A 22,957-nucleotide genomic window follows, 5' to 3' on the forward strand; every position below is an offset into this window, starting at 1 on the left:
CTGTGTTCCCATTGATGATGGGATCATTGCACTTCTGAAACGTCACAACAATACATATGTGCCTTAATTGTTCACAGTAAAAGCAAAGCTAACGGTTTGATCAGCCTTACAATGTGATTTCAATGTGTTAAAATTGAGTAAATAATGAGATAAAAAACGTCATATTTTATAGTAAGCAGAGGTGATTCCCTGTCATGTTTTCCCAGAGCTGATCTAATAACACTGAGCAGCCTATTCTCTTCTATTACCCCCAGTGACACCATCACTAATGATTCGCATATTTGATTCTATGCAAACTCAGAGACCTTCCTTGTTACTCAACTATAAAAACTTCCCAACAGACTGACAGGGGAGTTGACAGCACGTCAGATTCACCATTAACCATGTTTCCTGTAGCTGTGCTGCTGCTGTTGGCAGCTGGATCATGTGAGTCTCCCTGGATTTGTCATAGAGTCACCACTTTTTCTTTTGCAGGACAACGTAATGATTTATGACAAAACATTCTTCTTTTAACAGATGTGAAGTGTGAAACTTTGAGGCAGCCAGCCTCTGTGACTGTGCAGCCAGGTCAACCTCTGACCATCAGCTGCCAGGTCTCTTATTCTGTCACCAGCTACGGTACAGCTTGGATCAGACAGCCTGCAGGAAAAGGACTGGAGTGGGTTGGAGTGAAGTATGGTGGAGGGAGCACATACTATAAAGATTCATTAAAGAATAAGTTCAGTATCGACTCAGACCCTTCCAGCAACACAGTGACTCTAAAGGGACAGAACGTGCAGCCTGGAGACACTGCTGTGTATTACTGTGCCAGAGACACACAATGATACAAACCATCAGCCGACCTGAACAAAAAACCCTCAGTGCCTGAACAGTAGTTACATGAAGCCACCAGAGGAGGAGCCCAAAGACTACTGGTGGTTTCAGACCAGTTAGCTGTTTCTGTAAAGAGGAATCAGACATGGGTTATAACGTCATTTTACAGTAACTATTTATACCACTTTTAATATTGTGATATCACAGAGACTGTCATGTCAGCGTGTATAATTTGAGTGTATGATAAATCATTAAAAAAAATACAAGAAATAGTGATTCTGATGGTCTCAAAATACATTTGTTGTGCTGAGATTTTTTTTTTACAAAACTGATAAAAAGTTAATAAAGATTATAAAGGTTCAGTGAGTTTTTGAGAAAATATGTTTTATATTTCAGATTCTTCAAAGTAGCCACCTTTTGCTTTGATGACAGTTTTGCACACTCTTTGCCTTCTTTCAACCAGCTTCATGCGGTAGTAACCTGTAATGGTTTTCAATTAACCGGTTTGCCTTGTCAAGGGTTAATTTGGGGAATTTCTTGCCTTCTTAATGTGTTTGAGACCATCAGTTGTATTGTTTAGAGGCAGAGTTGGTGCACAGTTCTATACAGTGAATAGACCTATTCGACTACAGTTCTAATCCATATTATGGCAAGAACCACTCAATTAAGTAAAAAGAAACAACACTCCATCATTACATTAATACAGGAAGGTCAGTAAATCCGGAAAATTTCAAGAACTTTGAATGTATCTTCAACTTCATTCGCGAAAAACATCAAACGCTATAATGAAACTGGCTCTAATGATGATCGCCCCAGGACAGGAAGACCAACAGTTACCCCTGCTGCAAAGGATAAATTCACTAGAGTTACCAGCCTCAGAAACTGCAAATTAACAGCACCTCAGATTAGAGGCAATATAAATACTTTGCAGAGTTCAAGCAGCAGACACATCTCAACATCAGCTGTCCAGTGGAGACTCTGTGAATCAGGCCTTCATGGTCAAATTGCTGCCAAGAAGCCACTACTGAGGAAAAACAACAAGAAGAAGAGACATGCTTGGGCCAAGAAACACAAGGAATGAACATTAAACCAGTGGAAATCTGTACTTTAGTCTGATGAGTCCAAATTTGAGATTTTTGGTTCCAACTGCAATGTCTTTGTAAGACGCACAAAAGGTGAGCGGATGGTCACTCACTACATGTGTGATTCCCGCCGTGAAGCATGGAAGAGGAGGTGTGATGGTGTGGGGGGGCTTTGCTGGTGATACTGTTGGTGATTTATTACAAAATCAAGGCATAATTAACCAGTATGGCTACCACAGCATTCTGCAGCGACATGGCATCCCATCTGGTTTGAGCTTAGTGGGACCAGCATTTGTATTTCAACAGGACAATGACCCCAAACACATCCCAGTCTATGTAAGGGTTGTTTGACCAAGAAGGAGTGATGGAGTGCTGCGTCAGAGGACCTGGCCTCCACAACCAACCAACCTGAACCCAAATGAGATGGTCTGGGATGAGTTGGACCGCAGAGTGAAGGCAAAGCAGCCAACAAGTGCTCAGCACCTCTGGGAACACTTCAATACTGTTGGAGAAGCATTCCAGGTGACTACCTCATGAAGCTGGTTGAAAGAAGGCCAAGAGTGTGCAAAACTGTCTTCGAAAAAAAGGTGGCTGCTTTGAAGAATCTAAAATATAAAACAAATTCTGGTTTGTTGAGCATTTTTTTTGCTCACCACATAATTCCAAATGTGTTCCTTCATTGTTTGGATGTCTTCAATATTAATCTGCAACGTAGAAAGAACTGAAAATAAAGAAGAACCATTGAATGAGAAGGTGTGTATAAACTTTTGACAGGTACTGTATATCATATTTTATAGTAAGCAGAGGTGATTCCCTGTCATGTTTTCCAAGACCTGATGTATTAACACTTTGTGGCCTATTCTATTCTATTTCCCCCAGTGACACCATCACTGATGATTCGTATATTTGATTCTATGCAAACTCAGAGACCTTCCTTGTTACTCAACTATAAAAACTTCCCAACAGACTGACAGGGGAGTTGACTGCAAGTCAGATTCACCATTAACCATGTTTCCTGTAGCTGTGCTGCTGCTGTTGGCAGCTGGATCATGTGAGTCTCCCTGGACTTATCATAGAGTCACCACTTTTTCTTTTGCAGGACAACTTCATGATTTATGACAAAACATTCTTCTTTTAACAGATGTGAAGTGTGAAACTTTGAGGCAGCCAGCCTCTGTGACTGTGCAGCCAGGTCAACCTCTGACCATCAGCTGCCAGGTCTCTTATTCTCTTGGCAGCTACACAGCTTGGATCAGACAGCCTGCAGGAAAAGGACTGGAGTGGATTGGAATGAGAGACACATCAAGTTCATACTATAAAGATTTACTAAAGAACAAGTTCAGTATCAACTCAGACTCTTCCAGCAAAACAGTGACTCTAAAGGGACAGAACATGCAGCCTGGAGACACTGCTGTGTATTACTGTGCCAGACACACAATGATACAAACCATCAGCCGACCTAAACAAAAACCCCTCAGTGCCTGAACACTAGTTACATGAAGCCACCAGAGGAGGAGCCCAAAGACTACTGGTGATTTCAGACCAGTTCACTGTTACTGTAAAGAGGAATCAAACATGGGTCATGACGTCATTTAACAGTAACTATTGAAATTAATGATAAATAATAAAAACACAAGAAAATGTGTTTTCTGATGGTATCATAATCCATTAATTACGCACAGAGTTTTTTCAAAAATAATGTAAAACTTAATAAAGATTATAAAGTTTACGTGTTTTGAGAAGAAAAAATTACAAATGATGACAAATTACCATAATTTACTTTAATTTGAAACTATTAGACAAAATTATAAATATATATATTCATATATTTATATTAAACATTTTGTAACTAACTTATTAATATAATGAACAAGCTGTTAAAACGAGTTCAATAAGAAGTGAGATAAAATCCTTTCAGTTGATTGATATAGTTTCATCATTGTGAGGAGGAGTAAATGCAAATCATGAGCCCCTCCATCTGTATTCATCTCCCTTCAACCTGATGACAAACCAAACCAGCAACCAGATGTTCAACAAACGTACATGATGACTTTAACTAAATGTCTCACATTTCTGCTGCTGTCAGACATTTCTGGTGAATTCCAAACCTCTGTACTCTTCCTTTTCGTCGTCCAGGCTCATGTTCGGCTGTGTTCTGTAATCAAACTGATTTTCTCCTCAGGTGTTTGCAGTCAGACTCGACCTGAATCTGAACCGGCGGTGAAGCAGCCCGGAGAATCCCACAAACTGACGTGTACATATGCAGGGATATCTGATGACTCTGCTTATATCAGCTGGATCAGACAAGCTGAAGGAAAAGGCCTGGAGTGGGTTGCCCGCATTACTGCTCCGTCAGGCAGTTCTAAATTATATTCAGCATCTGTCAAGTATCGCTTCACAATTTCCAGAAACAACGACATGGACCAGGTGTATATGCACATGAGCAGCCTGACGACTGGAGACTCTGCTTTTTATTATTGTGCTCGAGAGCCACAGTAACACAGGAAGCCACAGAGCAGTACACAAAGCATCGCATCTGAAGCTCCCCTCCCTCCAGGTCCTAAGCTACAATAAAAAATATCATCATCTAAAAAAACCTCCAATCACATTTTTAAACATATGAAAAAACACTGAATATAAATGTATTAATGAAAGGATTACTGCTTTTTAAACTGAGCTCATGATTTAACTGTTTTATTCAACATTGTGATCTGAAGAAAAGATGGTTGCTGAAGTAACATCACAAAATAAAGAAAATTAAAAAAAGGACCTAAACTATAAAAATTTTCTTTGACGTAATCAGATTGAGAGATATGTGGAAACCATGGCTTCCTACATAAATATCCGTTGGCATTAGATTTTAAGTGAAAGATATATAGCTGAGTGTTTATAGGGCTCTCACAACATGACCACAAATGTATATCCACTACTTTGCTTAAGTTCCTGTCTGTAGTCACTGTCTCTAACAAATAAAATAATAAAAAAAATAAAAAATAAATAAACGTGTTAAAATTGAGTAAATAATGAGATCAAAACACATCGTATTTTTATTATAAGCAGAGGTGATTGATTACCTGTTATGTTTTCCCAGAGCTGATCTAATAACACTGAGCAGCCTATTCTATTCTATCACCCCCAGTGACACCATCACTGATGATTCGTATATTTGATTCTATGCAAACTCAGAGACCTTCCTTGTTACTCAACTATAAAAACTTCCCAACAGACTGACAGGGGAGTTGACGGCACGTCAGATTCACCATTAACCATGTTTCCTGTATCTGTGCTGCTGCTGTTGGCAGCCGGATCATGTGAGTCTCCCTGGAATTGTCATAGAGTCACGACTTTTTCTTTTGCAGGACAACTTGATGATTTATGACAAAACAATCTTCTTTTAACAGATGTGAAGTGTGAAACTTTGACGCAGCCAGCCTCTGTGACTGTGCAGCCAGGTCAACCTCTGACCATCAGCTGCCAGGTCTCTTATTCTCTTAGCAGCTGGACAGCTTGGATCAGACAGCGTGCAGGAAAAGGACTGGAGTGGATTGGGATGAACGATAGTGGAGGGAACGAATACTATAAAGATTCATTAAAGAACAAGTTCAGTATCGAATTAGACACTTCCAGCAAGACAGTGACTCTAAAGGGACAGAACGTGCAAGCTGGAGACACTGCTGTGTATTACTGTGCCAGATACACACAATGATACAAACCATCAGCAGACCTGAACAAAAACCCCTCAGTGCCTGAACACTAGTAACATGAAGCCACCAGAGGAGGAGCCCAAAGACTACTGGTGATTTCAGACCAGTTTACTGTTACTGTAAATAGGAATCAGACATGGGTCATAACGTAATTTAACAGAAACTATTTATACCACTTTTAACACTCTGACATTAAAGTAAATGACATTTCAGTGTGTATAATTTTAATTCATGATAAATAATAAAAACACAAGAAATTGAGTTTTTGCATCTGCAATGCATCTGTCCCTGTGTCACTCATTGAGTGTTTAAATATCCTCCTCTTCCAACACGGAATATCGTTAAAGCCCCCCCCCCCCATGTCCTAAGCTTCTCTAAAAAGTACCAATATCTAAAAATACCTCCAATATAAATTTTAAACAAATAAAAAAAACACTGAATATATTTTGTATTTATTAAAGGAATACTGCTTTTTAAACTAAGCTCATGATTTTACAGTGTTATTCAACTTTGTGATCTGAAGAAAAGATGGTTGCTGAGTCAATATCACAAAATAAATACAAATAAAAAGAGGAAACTAAACTCTGAGATTTTCCTTTGACTTAATCAGATTGAGACATATGTGTTAACCATGGCTTTCTATATAATGACTGTTGGTGTTAGATTTTACCTGAAAAATATAGATGGCTGAGTGGCTATAGGGCTCTCACAAAATGACCACAAATGTATATCCACTACGTTCCTCCAGTTCCTGTCTATTGTCACTGTCTCTTATAATTAAAAGAATAAAAATAAATAAATACGAAATAATTTATAATATATTTTTTTAAAAGAATAAAAGTAAATAAATACAAAATGAAAGTGTTAAAATTGAGTAAACAATTAGATCAAAACACATCATCTCTTTCGAGAAATCAGAGGTGATTCCCTGTCATGTTTTCACAGAGCAGATCTAAAAACACTGAGCAGCCTATTCTATTCTATCACCCCCAGTGACACCATCACTGATGATTCGTATATTTGATTGTATGCAAATTCAGAGACCTTCCTTGTTACTCAACTATAAAAACTTCCCAACAGACTAACAGGGGAGTTGACGGCACGTCAGATTCACCATTAACTATGTTATCTGTAGCTGTGCTGCTGCTGTTGGCAGCTGGATCATGTGAGTCTCCCTGGATTTGTCATAGAGTCACCACTTTTTCTTTTGCAGGACAACTTAATGATTATTACAAAACATTCTTCTTTTAACAGATGTGAAGTGTGAAACTTTGACGCAGCCAGCCTCTGTGACTGTGCAGCCAGGTCAACCTCTGACCATCAGCTGCCAGGTCTCTTATTCTCTTGGCAGCTACTGGACACATTGGATCAGACAGCCTGCAGGAAAAGGACTGGAGTGGATTGGAAGAGGTGCTGGATCAAGCACATACTATAAAGATTCACTAAAGAACATGTTCAGTATAGAATTAGACACTTCCAGCAAAACAGTGACTCTAAAGGGACAGAACGTGCAGCCTGGAGACACTGCTGTGTATTACTGTGCCAGAGACACACAATGATACAAACCATCAGCCTACCTGAACAAAAACCCCTCAGTGCCTGAACACTAGTCACATGAAGCCTCCAGAGGAGGAGCCCAAAGACTACTGGTGATTTCAGACCAGTTCACTGTTACTGTGAAGAGGAATCAGACATAAGTCATAACGTCATTTAACAGTAACTATTTATAACACTTTTAATACTCTGAAATCACAGTGACTGTGTGTGTATATATATACATATATATATATATATATATATATATATATAATATATATATATAATATATAATATATAATATATAATATATATATAACACACACATGTAAATATATTCATATGAAACATTTCTTTCACGTTCTAGTTGTGCATTTCTATTTGAGGAGGAGGAATTGATGCAAAGACTGAGTCTGGACTGGCGGTTAAAGGGCCTGGAGACACACTGACCTGCACATATTCTGGGTTTAGTGGTGATTACTGAGACGTTTGGATTAGGCAGGCTGCTGGAAAAGGCCTAGAGTGGGTTGCTACTATCAGTGATGGCAGTAGCAATAAGTAATACTTTCAGTCAGTCTCCGGCTGGTTCACCATGTCCAAAAACAACAGCAAAAAAGCAGGTCTATCTGCAGAAAAACAGTCTGAAAACAAAAGATTCTGCTGTTTATTATTGTGCTAGAGAATCAAATCACTGGAGTTGGTTCATCATCTGTACAAAATCCTACAGCATTTGATTTTTACAGATCTGATATTCCCCTATAATAAAAAATCTTTCAGGTATGAATTACAAAAACACAACTTGTAAATGTGTATGACACTAAACAGTGAAATGTGACGGATACAACATCGTAGGCAGGCGGCTCAGTGGTGAACAAGAATCTCCCTGCCAGCCAACCAGGGCCTTTCTATGCACATCATGTTAACCACGTTTCTAAATGGGACTTGTCCTGCAGCGGAGGTGAACAGGAGAATCACCCACGATGTTTTCCCTGTGAGAATAATCATCTCATCTCTGATTTGACTTCACAGTAGTTCTGCGTAGCCAGATCTCCAGATCTTGTTTGTCCGTCTACAAACCAATCACTGTCGTCTTGGGCTGAACTAAGCCGAGGATGCAGCTTCAAGTCCCTCAAAATGAGTGTCTCCATGGACATATTATACATCCAGGAGTGTTTTCCAGCACGCACGCGCTTGAAGGCAGGGTAATCTCTTCATAGTGAACTATAAACCTTCAAACTCAACCACCCACTGGTTAAGAAATCATGAGTGAAATGTGAATATGTGGAAGTCCCTCTTTTAAAAACATGACTGACAGACTTTTTAAAACTAGGGTCACAATGACGGCCTGACAGTGAATATACACTAGCTAACACAAAATCAAATTGATAATTCTATGTATAAAAAGTAACAGTTAATCTAATACGTATATTTTACTACAGCACAGAGTCAGTTTTTTTCAGTGAACACTAGCAAACAAAATTGCTTTCAGTTCATAATTTCATCTGTTCTGAGAGCCTGTGATTGGATAATCACCGTGTCAACTAATGTGTGATTTCAATGATCAACTGTTTACTGTGAAAGCAAAGCTCAAGGTTTAATCAGCAATGCGATTTCAATGTGCTAAAATTGAGTAAATAATGAGATCAACCAACATCAGATTTTATAGTAAGCAGAGATGATTCCCTGTCATGTTTTCCCAGAGCTGATCTAATAACGCTGAGCAGCCATTTCTATTACCCCAAGTGACACCATCAATGAGGATTTGTATATCTGATTCTATGCAAACTCAGAGACCTTCCTTGTTACTCAACTATAAAAACTTCCCAACAGACTGACAGGGGAGTCATAGAGTCACCACTTTTTCTTTTGCAGCACAACTTAATGATTTATGACAAAACATTCTTCTTTTAACAGATGTAAAGTGTGAAACTTTGACGCAGCCAGCCTCTGTGACTGTGCAGCCAGGTCAACCTCTGACCATCAGCTGCCAGGTCTCTTATTCTTTCACCATCTACTGGACATATTGGATCAGACAGCCTGCAGGAAAAAGGACTGGAGTGGATTGGGTGGAAACGTACAGACTATACATACTATAAAGATTCACTGAAGAACAAGTTCAGTATCGAATTAGCCACTTCCAGCAAAATAGTGACTGTAAAGGGACAGAACGTGCAGCCTGGAGACACTGCTATGTATTACTGTGCCAGAGACACACAATGATACAAACCATCAGCCGACCTGAACAAAAACCCCTCAGTGCCTGAACACTAGTTACATGAAGCCACCAGAGGAGGAGCCCAAAGACTACTGGTGATTTCAGACCAGTTCAGTGTTACAGTAAAGAGGAATCAGTCCGTTTCATGAAGGTTTTATATCTGCACGAACTCTTTTCATCAGTTCAATCATTCCTCCTGCATAACATGTCATGGAATCACCCACCTTGCTCAAGAGCAGCAGAATCTCCACGTCTTAAAACCAAGATTGTTGCAGAACTTAATCAAATTATGTAAATGAGCTTTATCCATACATTTATCCCCTTTCTGCACACACTTATATTCTATTATGTACGTTATGGCATCATTATGTGAAAGTTGTTTTCTATGTTATAAACTGAACTAGAGAGTCTACTGCTGAATTCTACCTCACTCATTAACAAGACCCAGAGATAATTAAACACCTTAATTTGGTGAGGAATCTCTATCCCAACCCAAAGAATGACTCCGTTGTTTCTTAGCAGAGAACCATGGCCTCAGAGTTAAAGGTGCTGAGCGGCATCCCAGTTGCAATCCATCCCAAAACACATGCAGGTCACAATCTGATGAAGCGAACAGAACCATATCATCTGCAAATAGCAAAGAGGAAGTTCTGAGTCCCCCAAACTGGACACAGTACTCCCCCTGGCTATGTCTCGAACTCATGTGAATCACAAACAGGGCTGGTGAAGAGGGACCTTGGCCTGTAGGTCAATGCTCAGTTTAAGTTCCTCCCCAGAACACAGAAGACACAATTATCACTTCATATTACACAAGGATGGGATTGCTTGAAAGTATTGGCCCTAAAATCTGTATTCCCATTGTTTACTGTCAAAAAGCAAAGCTAACGGTTTAATCAGCCTCACCATGTGATTTCAATGTGTTAAAATTGAGTAAATAAGGAGATCAAAATACATCATATTTTATAGTAAGAAGAGGTGATTCCCTGTCATGTTTTCTCAGAGCTGATCTAATAACACTGAGCAGCCTTTTCCGTTATATTACCCCCAGTGACCACATCACTGATGATTTGTACATTTGATTCTATGCAAACTCAGAGGCCTTCCTTTGTACTCAACTATAAAAACTTCCCAACAGACTGACAGGGAAGTTGACTGCACGTCAGATTCACAATTAACCATGTTTCCTGTAGCTGTGCTGCTGCTGTTGGCAGCTGGATCATGTGAGTCTCCCTGGATTTGTCATAGAGTCACCACTTTTTCTTTTGCAGGACAACTTAATGATTTATGACAAAACAATCTTCTTTTAACAGATGTGAAGTGTGAAACTTTGAGGCAGCCAGCCTCTGTGACTGTGCAGCCAGGTCAACCTCTGACCATCAGCTGCCAGGTCTCTTATTCTCTCAGCGGCACCGGCTGGACTACAGCTTGGATCAGACAGCCTGCAGGAAAAGGACTGGAGTGGATTGGGATGAAAGCTACAGGATCTTCATACTATAAAGATTCACTAAAGAACAAGTTCAGTATTGATCTAGACACTTCCAGCAACACAGTGACTCTAAAGGGACAGAACGTGCAGCCTGGAGACACTGCTGTGTATTACTGTGCCAGATACACACAATGATACAAACCATCAGCCGACCTAAACAAAAACCTTTCAGTGCCTGAACACTAGTTACATGAAGCCACCAGAGGAGGAGCCCAACGACTACTAGTGATTTCAGACCAGTTCACTGTTACTGTAAAGAGGAATCAGTCCGTTTCATGAAGGTTTTTATAACTTCAGGAACTCTTTTCATCACGTCACTCATTCCTCCTGCATAAAATGTCAATAAATCACCCACCTTGCTCAAGAGCAGCAGAATCTCCAAGTCTTAAAACCAAGAATGTTGCAGACCTTGTTCGAATCATGTAAATGAGCTTTATCCATCCATTTATCCACTTTCTGCACACACTTATATTCTATTATAAAAGTTATGGCAACATGATGTGAATTGTGTTTACAATTTTAGACTTTAAACTAGAGAGTCTCCTTCTGAATTCTACATTACTCAATAAAAAGACCCAGAGATTATTAAACTCCTCATTTGGTGTAGAATCTCCGTCCCCACCCAAATAATGAATCCGTTGTTTTCTAGCAGAGAGCCACGGCCTCAGAGTTAAAGGTGCTGACCGTCATCCCAGCTGCAATCTAACCCAGAACACATGCAGGTCACAATCTGATGAAGCAAACAGAACCATATCATCTGTAAATAGCAAAGAGGAAGTTCTGCATCCTCCAACCTGGACACAGTCCTCCCCCTGGCTGCATCTTGAAGTCTCGTGAATCACAAACAGGGCTGGTGAAGAGGGACCTTGGCCTGTAGGTCAATGCTCAGTTTGAGTCCCTCCCCAGAACATATAAGACACAATTATCACTTAATATTATACAAGGGCGGGATTGCTCGTAGCAATGGCCCTCGAATCTGTATTCCCATAGATAATGGTGAATTTGTCCAAATCATAAAATCATTACATTTTCAGTTAAAAATCTGAAATTTTAAAACAATACATATATGCCTAGTTTACAGTAAAAGCAAAGCTAATGGATTCCCAGCCTTACAATGTTATTTCAATATGTTAAATTTGAGTAAATAATGAGATCAAAATACACCATATTTGATAGAAAGCAGAGGTGATTCCCCGTCAGGTTTTCTCAGAGCTGATCTAATAACACTGAGCAGCCTATTCTATTCTATGACCCCAGTGACACCATCACTGATGATTCGTATATTTGATTCTATGCAAACTCAGAGACCTTCCTTGTTACTCAACTATAAAAACTTCCCAACAGACTGACAGGGGAGTTGACGGCAAGTCAGATTCACCATTAACCATGTTTCCTGTAGCTGTGCTGCTGCTGTTGGCAGCTGGATCATGTGAGTCTCCCTGGACTTGTCATAGAGTCACCACTTTTTCTTTTTCAGGACAACTTAATGATTTGTGACAAAACGTTCTTATTTTAACAGATGTGAAGTGTGAAACTCTGACGCAGCCAGCCTCTCTGACTGTGCAGCCAGGTCAACCTCTGACCATCAGCTGCCAGGTCTCTTATTCTCTCAGCGGTGGCTACTACACAGCTTGGATCAGACAGCCTGCAGGAAAAGGACTGGAGTGGATTGGGATGAAATATGGTGGGACCATATACTATAAAGATTCATTAAAGAACAAGTTCAGTATCGACTCAGACACCTCCAGCAAAACAGTGACTCTAAAGGGACAGAACATGCAGCCTGGAGACACTGCTGTGTATTACTGTGCCAGAGACACACAATGATACAAACCATCAGCCGACCTGAACAAAAACCCCTCAGTGCCTGAACACTAGTTACATGAAGCCACCAGAGGAGGAGCCCAAAGACTACTGGTGATTTCAGACCAGTTCAATGTTACTGTAAAGAGGAATCAGACATGGGTCATAAAGTCATTTAACAGCAACTGTTTAACCACTTTTAATACTCTGACATCAAAGTGACTGACTTGTCAGTCTGTATAATTTTTTTCTCAAAATACATTAGTTACGCTGAGATTTTTTTCTTTACAAAACTGATATAAAAGTTAATAAAGATAATAAAGTTTCAGTGACTTTTGAGAAGAAAAAATGCTTACTTTAATTTGTAAATAACAGACAAAATTTCTTATGTACAGTACAAGTCAAAAGTTTGGACACACGTTCTCATTCAATGTTTTTTGTTTATTTTTCTTTCTTTCTACATCACAGATTAATATTGAAGGCATCACAACTATGAAGGAACACATATGGAATTATGTGGTTAACAAAAAATTGTTAAACAAACTAGAATATGTATTATATTTTAGATTCTTCAAAGTAGCCACCTTTTTCTCTGATGACAGCTTTGCACACTCTTGGCCTCCTTTCAACCAGCTCGTCATTTAACAGAAACTATTTGTACCACTTTAATACTTTGACATCACAATGATTTACATATCAGTGTGTCAAATTTAAGTTTATAATAAATAATAAAATAACACAAGAAATTATGTTTTCTGATTGCCTCAAAATTCTATAGTTACTCTGATATTTTTTGTTTAATAAAATTGATATAAACATTAATAAAGATAATAAAGTTTAATTGATTTTTTAGAAGAAAAAATTACAATGGATGACAAATTACCATAATCTACTTTCCTTTGTAACTAACAGAGACAAAAGTATATATATATAACACCCACACTTACATCACAATGTAATGAACAAATGTTAAAACGAGTTTAATAAGAAATGAGATAAAATCCCTTGAGTTGATCGATACAGTTTCATCATTGTGAGGAGGAGTCAATGCAAATCATGAGCTCCTCCATCTGTATTAATCTCCCTTCAAACTGATGACAAACCAAACCACTGACCAGACGTTCAACAAACGACCATGATGACTTTAACTAAATGTCTCACATTTCTGCTGCTGTCAACCATTTCTGGTGAATTCCAAACCTCTGCACTCTTCCTTTTTGTCGTCCAGGCTCATGTTTGGCTCTGTACTTTAACCAAACTGATTTTCTCCTCAGGTGTTTGCAGTCAGACTCTGACTGAATCTGAACCGGCGGTGAAGCAACCCGGAGAATCCCAGAAACTGACGTGTACATATGCAGGGATATCTGATGACTCTGCTGATATCAGCTGGATCAGACAAGCTGCAGGAAAAGGCCTGAAGTGGGTTTCCTACATTTCTGCTCCGTCAGGAGCCAATAAATATTATTCAGCATCTGTCAAGAATCGCTTCACAATTTCCAGAAACAACGACATGGACCAGGTGTATCTGCACATGAGCAGCCTGATGACTGAAGACTCTGCTGTTTATTATTGTGCTCGAGAGCCACAGTAACACAGGAAGCCACAGAGCCGTACACAAAGCAATTGCATCTGTCCCTGTGTCACATATTGACTGTTTAAATATCCTCCTCTTAAAACACTGAAAATCGTTGAAGCCCCCCCCCCCCATGTCTTGAACTACAATAAAAAGTATCAATATCTAAAAATACCTCGAATTACAATTTTAAACATATGAAAAAACACTGAATATGAATGTATTAATGAAAGGAATACTGCTTTTTAAACTAAGCTCATGATTGAACAGTTTTATTCAACATTGTGATCTGAAGAAAAGATGGTTGCTGAATTAACATCACAAATAAAGACAATTAAAAAAAGGAACCTAAACTATGAGAATTTTTTTTGACTTAATCAGACTGAGAGATATGTGTAAACCATGGCTTTCTACATAAATGACAGTTGCCGTTAGATTTTAAATGAAAAATATATAGCTGAGTGGTTATAGGGCTCTCACAACATGACCACAAATGTATATCCACTACCTTCCTCCAGTTCCACTCTATCGTCACTGTCTCTAACAAATGAAATAATAAATAATAAAAATGAATAAATAAACATTTTAAAATTTAATAAATAATGAGATCAAAACACCTCATATGTTATAGTAAACAGAAGTGATTCCCTGTCATGTTTTTGCAGAGCTGATCTAATAACACTGAGCAGCCTCTTCTATTCTATTACCCCCAGTTACACCATCACTGATGATTCGTATATTTGATTCTATGCAAACTCAGAGACCTTCCTTGTTACTCAACTATAAAAACTTCCCAACAGACTGACAGGGGAGTTGACGGCACGTCAGATTCACCATTAACCATGTTTCCTGTAGCTGTGCTGCTGCTGTTGGCAGCTGGATCATGTGAGTCTCTCTGGATGTGTCATAGAGTCACCACTTTTTCTTTTGCAGGACAACTTAATGATTTATGACGAAAAATTCTTCTTCTAACAGATGTGAAGTGTGACACTTTGACGCAGCCAGCCTCTGTGACTGTGCAGCCAGGTCAACCTCTGACCATCAGCTGCCAGGTCTCTTATTCTCTCAGCAGCTACGCTACACATTGGATCAGACAGCCTGCAGGAAAAGGACTGGAGTGGATCGGTTGGAAAAGTACAAGCTATACATACTATAAAGATTCACTGAAGAACAAGTTCAGTATCGAATTAGCCACCTCCAGCAAAACGGTGACTCTAAAGGGACAGAACATGCAGCCTGGAGACACTGCTGTGTATTACTGTGCCAGAGACTCACAATGATAGAAACCATCAGTTGACATGTACAAAAACCCCTCAGTGCCTGAACACTAGTTACATGAAGCCACCAGAGGGGGAGCACAGTCCGTTTCATGAAGGTTTTATAACTGCAGGAACTCTTTTCATCAGATCACTTTTTCCTCCTGCATAACATGTAAAGAAATCACCCACCTTGCTCAAGAGAAGCAGAATCTCAACGTCCTAAAACCAAGAATGTTGCAGAACTTGATCAAATCATTTATATGAGCTTTATCCATCCATTTATCCCCTTTCTGCAAACACTTATATTCTATTATATAAGTTTTGGCGTCATGATGTGAATTGTTTTACAATATTAGATGATAAACAGTACATTCTAATGACAAAAAGAGTTCCTTGTTATATGATGAAAGTTGCTACAATAACATGAAAAACATATTTTTATAATTATAACATGTTCAAGTATTTAAAAAACACGTGTTTTTCTTTTTCTGGTGTGGCAGCGAAATACTTCCATGCATTCTGACAGATGCTAGAGAGTCATGTATGGAAATGTTGCAAGAGTGAGTCCTAAAAGTTGCAAATAAGTCAACAGTTGATGAAGAAATGTTATTTAAGCCGCCAACATAGTTATAAATGATCAGTCTCCCACTGAATTCTACCTTACTCATTAATAAGACCCAGAGACAATTCAACTCCTTCATTTGGTGTAAAATCTCCATCCCAACCCAAATAATGAATCTGTTGTTTTCTAGCAGATCTAATAACACTGATCAGCCTTTTCTATTCTATCACCCCCAGTGACACCATCACTGAGGATTCTTATATTTGATTCTATGCAAACTCAGAGACCTTCCTTGTTACTCAACTATAAAAACTTACCAACAGACTGACAGGGGAGTTGACGGCACATCAGATTCACCATTAACCATGTTTCCTGTAGCTGTGCTGCTGCTGTTGGCAGCTGGATCATGTGAGTCTCCCTGGATTTGTCATAGATTCACCACTTTTTCTTTTGCAGGACAACTTAATAATATATGACAAAACATTATTCTTTTAACAGATGTGAAGTGTGACACTTTGAGGCAGCCAGCCTCTGTGACTGTGCAGCCAGGTCAACCTCTGACCATCAGCTGCCAGGTCTCTTATTCTATCACCAGCTACTGGACAGCTTGGATCAGACAGCCTGCAGGAAAAGGACTGGAGTGGATTGGAGTGGGACGTGATGGACAGAGCAAATACTATAAAGATTCACTAAAGAACAAGTTCAGTATCGAATTAGACACTTCCAGCAAAAGAGTGACTCTAAAGGGACAGAACGTGCAGCCTGGAGACACTGCTGTGTATTACTGTGCCAGAGACACACAATGATACAAACCATCAGCCGACCTGAACAAAAAACCCTCAGTGCCTGAACAATAGTTACATGAAGCCACCAGAGGAGGAGCCCAAAGACTACTGGTGATTTCAGACCAGTTCACTGTTACTGTAAAGAGGAATCAGTCCGTTTCATGAAGGTTTTATAACTGCAGGCACTCTTTTCATCAGTTCACTCATTCCTCCTGCATAACATGTCAATAAATCCCCCACCTTGCCCAAGAGCAGCAGAATCTCCACGTCTAAAAACCTAGAATGTTGCAGAACTTGATCAAATCATTTAAAAAGAGATTTATCCATCCATTTATCCCCTTTCTGCACACACATATATTCTGCCATATTAGTTATGGCATCATGATGTGAAATGTTTTTAAAATGTTAGAGGATAAACAGTACATTCTAATGACAGGAAGAGTTCCTTGTCATCTGATGAATGTTGCTTCATTAAAAAGGAAAAACATATTTTTATAACATGTTCAAGTATTTAAAAAACACGTGTTTTTCTTTTTCTGGCGTGGCAGAAAAACACTTCTATGCATTCTGACACATGCTAGAGAGTCATGCATGCAAATGTTGCAGGAGTAAGTCCTTAAAGTTGCAGATAAGTCAACAGTTAATGAGGAAAAGTTATTTCAGCCTCCAACATTGCTCTGAAGTTAACGGTAAGTCTTCTGCTGAATTCTACAATACTCAATAACAACACCCAGAGATAATTTAACTCTTTCATTTCCTGCAGAATCTCTGTTCCAACCCAAATAATGAATCCGTTGTTTTCTAGGAGAGAACCATGGCCTCAGAGTTAAAGGTGCTGATCGTCATCCCAGCTGCAATCCATCCCAGAACACATGCAGGTCACAATCTGATGAAGCGTACAGAACCATATCATCTGCAAATAGCAAAGAGAAAGTTCTGAGTCCTCCAAACTGGACACAGTCTCCCCCCTGGCTGCATCTTGAACTCATGTGAATCACAAACCGGGCTGGTGAAGAGGGACCTTGGCCTGTAGGTCAATGCTCAGCTTGAGTTCCTTCCAAAACACATGAGACACAATTATCACTTCATATTATACAATGATGGGATTGTTTGTAGCAATGACCCTAGAATCTGTATTCCCATTGATAATGGTTAATATGTCCAAATCAAAAATCATTGCACTTCTAAAATTTCAAAACAATACATATGTGCCTTAATTATTTACTATAAAAGTAAAGCTAATAGTTTAATCAGCCTTACAATGTGATTTCTATGTGTTAAAATTGAGTAAAAAATGAAATGAAACACATCATATTTTATAGTAAGCAGAGGTGATTCCCTGTCATGTTTTCCAAGAGCTGATCTAATAACACTGATCAGCCTTTTCTATTCTATCACCCCCAGTGACACCATCACTGAGGATTCTTATATTTGATTCTATGCAAACTCAGAGACCTTCCTTGTTACTCAACTATAAAAACTTACCAACAGACTGACAGGGGAGTTGACGGCACGTCAGATTCACCATTAACCATGTTTCCTGTAGCTGTGCTGCTGCTGTTGGCAGCTGGATCATGTGAGTCTCCCTGGATTTGTCATAGAGTCATCACTTTTTCTTTTGCAGGACAACTTAATGATTTATGACAAAACATTCTTCTTTCCATCAGCCGATCAGCCGACCATCAGCCGACCTGAACAAAAACCCCTCAGTGCCTGACACTAGTTACATGAAGCCACCAGAGGAGGAGCCCAAAGAGTACTCATGATTTCAGACCAGTTCACTGTTACTGTAAAGAGGAATCAGTCCGTTTCATGAAGGTTTTATAACTGCAGTAACTCTTTTAATCATTTCCCTCATTCCTCCTGCATAACATGTCAAGAAATCACCCACCTTGCTCAAGAACAGCAGAATCTCCACGTCTTAAAACCCAGATTGTTACGAAACTTGATCAAATCATGTAAGTGAGCTTTATCCATCATTTTATCCCCTTTCTGCACACACTTATATTCTTTTATATAAGGTATAGCGTCATGATGTGAATTGTTTTACAAAGTTAAACGATAAACAGTACATTCTAATGACAAGACAAGTTCCTTGTTATGTGATGAAAATTTCAACAATAAAATGAGAAACATATTTTTATAACAATAACGTGATCAAGTCTTTATGATACAAGTGTTTTTCTTTTTCTGGCAAGGCAGCTAAACACTTCCATGCATTCTGACACTTGTTAGAGAGTCTTGTATGGACATCTTGCAGGAGTGAGTCCTAAAAGTTGCAAATAAGTCAGCAGTTGATGAGAAAAAGTTATTTCAGCCTCCAGCATTGCCCTAAACGATCAGTCTCCTTTTGAATTCTACCTTACTCATTAACAAGACCAAGAGATAATCAAACTCCTTCATTTGCTGTAGAATCTCCGTCCAAACCCAAAGAATGAATCCGTTGTATTGTAGCAAAGAACCATTGCTTCAGAGTTTAAGGTGCTGACCGTCATCCCAGCTGCAATCCATCCCAGAACACATGCAGGTCAAAATCTGAAGAAGTGAACAGAACCATAAGTTCTGATTCCCCCAAACTGGACACAGTCCTCCTCCTGGCTGCATCTTGAACTCATATGAATCACAAACAGGGCTGGTGAAGAGGGACCTTGGCCTGTAGGTCAATGCTGAGTTTGTGTTCCTCCCCAGAACACAGAAAACACAATTTTCACTTCATATTATACAAGGACGGGATTGCTCGTAGCAATGGCCCTAGAATCTGTATTCCCATAGATAATGGTAAATTTGTCCAAATCAAGTAATCATCACGTTTTACCAGGTACAAATGTAATATGTCAAAACAATACATATGTGCCTTAATTGTTTACTATAAAAGCAAAGCTAACGTTTTAATCAGTCTTACAATATGATTTCAAAGTGTTAAAATTGAATAAATAATTAAATCAAAACATAACATATTTTATAGTAAGCAGAGGTGATTCCCTGTCATGTTTTCACAGAGCTGATCTAATAACACTGAGCAACATCTTCTAGTCGATAACCCCCAGTGACACAATCACTGATGATTTGTATATTTGATTCTATGCAAACTCAGAGACCTTCCTTGTTACTCAACTATAAAAACTTCCCAACAGACTGACAGGGGAGTTGACAGCACGTCAGATTCACCATTAACCATGTTTCCTGTAGCTGTGCTGCTGCTGTTGGCAGCTGGATCATGTGAGTCTCTCTGGATTTGTCAAAGAGTCACCACTTTTTCTTTTGCAGTACAATTTATTGATTTATGACAAAACATTCTTCTTTTAACAGATGTGAAGTGTGAAACTTTGACGCAGCCAGCCTCTGTGACTGTGCAGCCAGGTCAACCTCTGACCATCAGCTGCCAGGTCTCTTATTCTGTCAGCAGCTACGGTACACATTGGATCAAACAGCCTGCAGGAAAAGGACTGGAGTGGATTGGGTATAAATCTACGGGAAGCACAAAAGTTAAAGATTCACTAAAGAACAAGTTCAGTATCGAATTAGACACTTCCAGCAAAACAGTGACTCTAAAGGGACAGAACGTGCAGCTTGGAGACACTGCTGTGTATTACTGTGCCAGAGACACACAATGATACAAACCATCAGCCGACCTGAACAAAAACCCCTCATGGCCTGAACACTAGTTTAATGAAGCCGCCAGAGGAGGAGCCCAAAGACTACTGGTGATTTCAGACCAGTTCGTTGTTACTTTAAAGAGGAATCAGTCCGTTTCATGAAGGTTTTATAACTGCAGGAAGTCTTTTCATCAGTTCACTAATTCCTCCTGCATAACATGTCAAGAAATCACCCATCTTGCTCAAGAGCAGCAGAATCTCAACGTCTTAAAACAAAGAATGTTGCAGAATCAAATCATGTAAATGAGCTTCATCCATCAATTCATCCCCTTTCTGAACAAACTGATATTCTATTCTATAAGTTATGGCATCATGATGTGAATGGTTTTTTTACAATGTTAGACGATAAACAGCACATTCCTATGACAAGAGGAGTTCCTTGTTATGTGATCAAAGTTGTTACAATAACGTGAAAAACATATTTTTATAAAAATAACGTGTTAAAGACTTTATTATACACATGTTTTCCTTTATCTGGCATTGCAGCTAAACACTTCCATGCATTGTGACACTTGCTGGAGAGTAATGTATGGAAATCTTGCAGGAGTGAGTACTAAAAGTTGCAAATAAGTCAGCAGTTGATGAGAAAAAGTTATTTCAGCCTCAAACATTGTTCTTAACCGTCAGTCTCCTGCTGAATTCGACCTTACTCATTAACAACACCCAGATAAAATTAAACTCCTTAATTTGTTGTATAATCTCCGTCCGAACCCAAATAATGAATCTGTTGTTTTCTAGCAGAGAACCATGGCCTCAGAGTTAAAGGTGCTGACCGTCATCCCAGCTGCAATCCATCCCAGAACACATGAAGGTTACAATCTGATGAAGCAAACAGAACCATATCATATGCAAATAGCAAAGAGGAAGTTCTGAGTCCTCCAAACTGGACACAGTCCTCCCCCTGGCTGCATCATGAACGCATGTGAATCACCAACAGGGCTGGTGAAGAGGGACCTTGGCCTGTAGGTCAATGCTCAGTTTGAGTTCCTCCCAAAACACAGAAGACACAATTATCACGTCATATTATACAAGGACTCTACAATGGCCCTAGAATCTGTTTTCCCATTGATGATGGGATCATTGCAGTTCTGAAATGTCAAAACAATACATATGTGCCTTAATTGTTTACTGTAAAAGCAAAGCTTACGTTTTAATCAGCCTTACAGTGTGATTTCAATGTGTTAAAATTGAGTAAATAATAAAATCAAAACACATGTTTCATAGTAAGCAGAGGTGATTCCGTCATGTTTTCCCAGAGCTGATCTTATAATACTGAGCAGCCTATTATATTCCATTATCCCCAGTGACACCTTCACTGATGATTCGTATATTTGATTCTATGCAAATTCAGAGACTTTCCTTGTTACTCAACTATAAAAACTTCCCAACAGACTGACAGGGGAGTTGACGGCACGTCAGATTCACCATTAACCATGTTTCCTGTAGCTGTGCTGCTGCTGTTGGCAGCTGGATCATGTGAGTCTCAATGGACTTGCCATAGAGTCACCACCTTTTCTTTTGCAGGTCAACTTATTGATTTATGACAAAACATTCTTCTTTTAACAGATGTGAAGTGTGAAACTTTGACGCAGCCAGCCTCTGTGACTGTGCAGCCAGGTCAACCTCTGACCATCAGCTGCCAGGTCTCTTATTCTCTCTCCAGCTCTAACATCTTGGATCAGACAGCCTGCAGGAAAAGGACTGGAGTGGATTGGGATGAAACATGGTGCAGGGCACGAATACTATAAAGATTTATTAAAGAACAAGTTCAGTATCGAATTAGACTCTTCCAGCAAAACAGTGACTCTAAAGGGACAGAACGTGCAGCCTGGAGACACTGCTGTGTATTACTGTGCCAGAGACACACAATGATACAAACCATCAGCCGACCTGAACAAAAACCCCTCAGTGTCTCAACACTAGTTACATGAAGCCACCAGAAGAGGAGCCGAAAGACTACTGGTGATTTCAGACCAGTTCACTGTTACTGTAAACAGGAATCATTCAGTTTCATGAACGTTTTATTAACTGCAGGAACTCTTTTCATCAGATCAGTCATTCCTCCTGCATAACATGTCAAAAAATCACCCACCTTGCTCAAGAGCAGCAGAATCTCCACGTCTTAAAAACGAGAATGTTGCAGAACTTGATCAAATCATGTAAATGAGCTTAATCCATCCATTTATCCCCTTTCTGCACACACTTATATTCTGTTATATAAGTTATGGCATCATGATGCTTAACTTTTTTACGATGTTAGACAATAAACAGTTCATTCTAATGACAAGAAGAGTTCCTTGTTATGTGATGAAAGTTGCTACAATAACATGAAAAACATATTTTTATAACAATAACAAGATCAAGTCTTTATGATACACATGTTTATCATTTTCTGCCGTAGCAGCTAAACACTTCCATGCATTTTAACAGATGCTAGAGAGTCATGTATGGAAATGTTGCAGGAGTGAGTCCTAAAAGTTGCA

General features: G+C 39.2%; 4 gene segments (V, D, J or C); all 4 read left to right on the top strand.

Moving 5' to 3' along the window:
- The first annotated feature begins 383 nt into the window (after nt 1–383).
- LOC133023099 (Ig heavy chain V region 5A-like) lies at nt 384–824 on the top strand. The segment is given in 2 exon segments: nt 384–426; nt 517–824. Coding segments are annotated over 2 exon segments (351 nt in total).
- Nucleotides 825–10,527: 9,703 nt separating this feature from the next.
- LOC133023644 (immunoglobulin heavy variable 4-30-2-like) lies at nt 10,528–10,971 on the top strand. The segment is given in 2 exon segments: nt 10,528–10,570; nt 10,661–10,971. Coding segments are annotated over 2 exon segments (354 nt in total).
- Nucleotides 10,972–12,222: 1,251 nt separating this feature from the next.
- On the top strand, nt 12,223–12,663 carry LOC133023100 (immunoglobulin heavy variable 4-38-2-like). The segment is given in 2 exon segments: nt 12,223–12,265; nt 12,356–12,663. Coding segments are annotated over 2 exon segments (351 nt in total).
- A 2,391-nt stretch (nt 12,664–15,054) lies between these two features.
- On the top strand, nt 15,055–15,492 carry LOC133023384 (immunoglobulin heavy variable 3-33-like). The segment is given in 2 exon segments: nt 15,055–15,097; nt 15,188–15,492. Coding segments are annotated over 2 exon segments (348 nt in total).
- The last annotated feature ends 7,465 nt before the right edge of the window (nt 15,493–22,957 follow it).

The sequence above is a fragment of the Limanda limanda genome, chromosome 17, assembly GCF_963576545.1.
Source record: "Limanda limanda chromosome 17, fLimLim1.1, whole genome shotgun sequence".
Taxonomy (NCBI): Eukaryota; Metazoa; Chordata; class Actinopteri; order Pleuronectiformes; family Pleuronectidae; genus Limanda; species Limanda limanda.